This window comes from Aplysia californica, unplaced genomic scaffold (assembly GCF_000002075.1).
Source record: "Aplysia californica isolate F4 #8 unplaced genomic scaffold, AplCal3.0 scaffold00307, whole genome shotgun sequence".
Taxonomy (NCBI): Eukaryota; Metazoa; Mollusca; class Gastropoda; order Aplysiida; family Aplysiidae; genus Aplysia; species Aplysia californica.
The window spans coordinates 626,832-629,156 of NW_004797577.1; the positions used below are offsets into that span (position 1 = coordinate 626,832).

Consider the following 2,325-nt stretch of genomic DNA (forward strand, 5'->3'; position numbering starts at 1 on the left):
TTAGAGAAGAAAATTTTTCGGTCGCTACCCGGATTCGAACCCGGGACCTTTGAATGAGAGGCCACCACCTTAACCTCTTGGCCACGAGATGCCCCCTGTTTCCAGTCTTTCTGATCAGTCAGGCCGTTCTCGTTGTGTTGCTTGTCGCAAAGTAATTCAGGCCATCTGTGTATGTTGCTCTCTGTCTCACACAGCTCCTCCTTCCCTCTATCAAATAACAAGTAATAATAATAATAATAAATAGCATTTGTATAGCGCATATCCCCGCCCAACAGCAGGCTCTATGCGCTTTACACTATAGTATTACCCCCAGCAGACCATAGAACACTCCGAAACATTCTCAGCTTCCCGGGATGCATACAGTGCAAGCAGCTGATTGAGCGCTCAAACACTACTAAACTGACAAGATCTTTCGCTGTCTATAGCCTGGTACCCATTCCCACCTGGGTGACGTGAGAAAAATTGGTGTAAAGTGTCTTTCCCAAGGACACAACGTCGGGCCCTGACGGGACAAGTGAAGGAGTAAGAAAAAACGGGTAGGTGGGGAGAAGGGGGGGGGGGTGATTACATTAAAATATAATGTGCTAATATTAATGACAGGTTCTGTCGGAACCTGCAATGCATGGGATAATCATGGAGGGGGGGGGGGTGATCCAAAAAGTAAATCTGAGTAAATTATATATAAAAATAAGGTTAGGTGAGATGAGCGTGATGTGATGGGTAAATGCCAGACAACCCACATGTGAGAGGCTCCGTGACAAAACACAGTATATCCGTATATTACAAAACTGAGGAAAATGGGTAACACAACTTATTCTCTGAAAAGAAAGATTTAAAAGGAATGCAATTATATTATATTATTATTCTACACACAAGACAAACCCTGTTGAGTAAAATATAATGTAGAAAAATGCAATACTTTGGTCACTTAAACAACACCAGACCATTGTGAAAGAGGTGGTTGAAGGAAAGATGTGGGGCAGGAGAGCCAGAGGAAGACAAAGAATAACATGGATGGACAACATAAGAACATGGACTGGCCTGGATATGGCAGAATGTGCAACAGCAGCTCGCGACAGTGAAGGATGTAGGGTCATTACACGTCAACCTTTGAGTCAGAGATGACAGCTCCAGGTACCCAGGTATCCAGGTATCCAGGTGTCCAGGTATCCAGGTATCCAGGTATCCAGGTATCCAGGTAGGTAATTTTATCATTCTAAGTATCAAGCGATATAGTGAATTTCAGAAGAAAACCTATTCTGAAGACAATTCTTATCATAAGATTATAAAGTGGGCAGGTTTTTTTCAACAGATAAGTTAAAATTTGTCGTTTATTGCGTTTTGCGACGGGATCTTTCATAATACAAATGTGAGGCTTCGTGGTGAAATCAGGCGCTCGTCAAAATAATGAAATCGAAGAAACAGGTATTTTCCCTCCAGTTGGTCAGTTTTTACGGAAATTTGTTTTTGGCTTAATACCTTTTTTGTCCATATATAAACACATTTAAATGTGAATTTTACTGAAAAACGTTTAGTGGTACCAAAATATATGTAAATATTCAGTTTCCAGGGAATCTCACACTATAGAAGTTACCATACTTTGGCTGCCATTTTCTCGCTAAGTTTACTCCTGAAACCATGCTACCCCACCTCTTTCAACGGCAAATATTTCGACTTCTATTGAAGATAAATTGGTGGGGGGGGGGGGGTTAATTAAAAAGCAAGGCAAATGAATGAGCTTTCAGATGATACCAATAACTCTACATGCCCCAAAATTGTCGAGCGCCTGATTCCACCACGTCGTCACACATTATTATATAGTACATTTCAGAAGACAACCCATTTTGGAGACAATCCTTATCATACGATTATGAAGTGGACACTTTTTTTTCAACAGATGTTAAAGTGTGTCATTTATTGCTTTTTGCGATGGAATCTTTCGCTTTCATAATACAAATATTATGTATAATGCTAATCCGTAGTTGTGGAGAGAGAGATCAATAGATGGTCAGATAGATAGATGGTCAGATAGATAGATGGTCAGATAGATAGCTGGTCAGAGAGATAGATGGTTAGAGAGATAGATGGTCAGATAGATAGATGGTCAGAGAGATAGATGGTCAGAGAGATAGACGGTCAGAGAGATAGATGGTCAGAGAGATAGATGGTCAAAGAGATAGACGGTCAGAGAGATATATGGTCAGAGAGATAGACGGTCAGATGGCCGTTCTGTGGCCCATTGTCCAGCTTCAGATGGGGAGAAGAACGGGAATGACGCACGGACTCCAGGCTCATTAGCAAATTACTGGGGTTATAACTAGAGTT

The 2,325-nt window shown here is 41.3% G+C and overlaps 1 protein-coding gene across 1 annotated transcript in view; it reads left to right on the plus strand.

The window, feature by feature from the left end:
* Positions 1-1,121: 1,121 nt before the first annotated feature.
* LOC101857124 (immune-associated nucleotide-binding protein 9-like) overlaps positions 1,122-2,325 on the plus strand; it is a 16,039-nt gene continuing 14,835 nt past the window's right edge. Inside the window, exon 1 of the mRNA XM_005101998.2 lies at positions 1,122-1,142. Coding sequence (XP_005102055.2) covers positions 1,122-1,142 — 21 coding nt within the window. The remainder of the gene's footprint in view (positions 1,143-2,325) is intronic.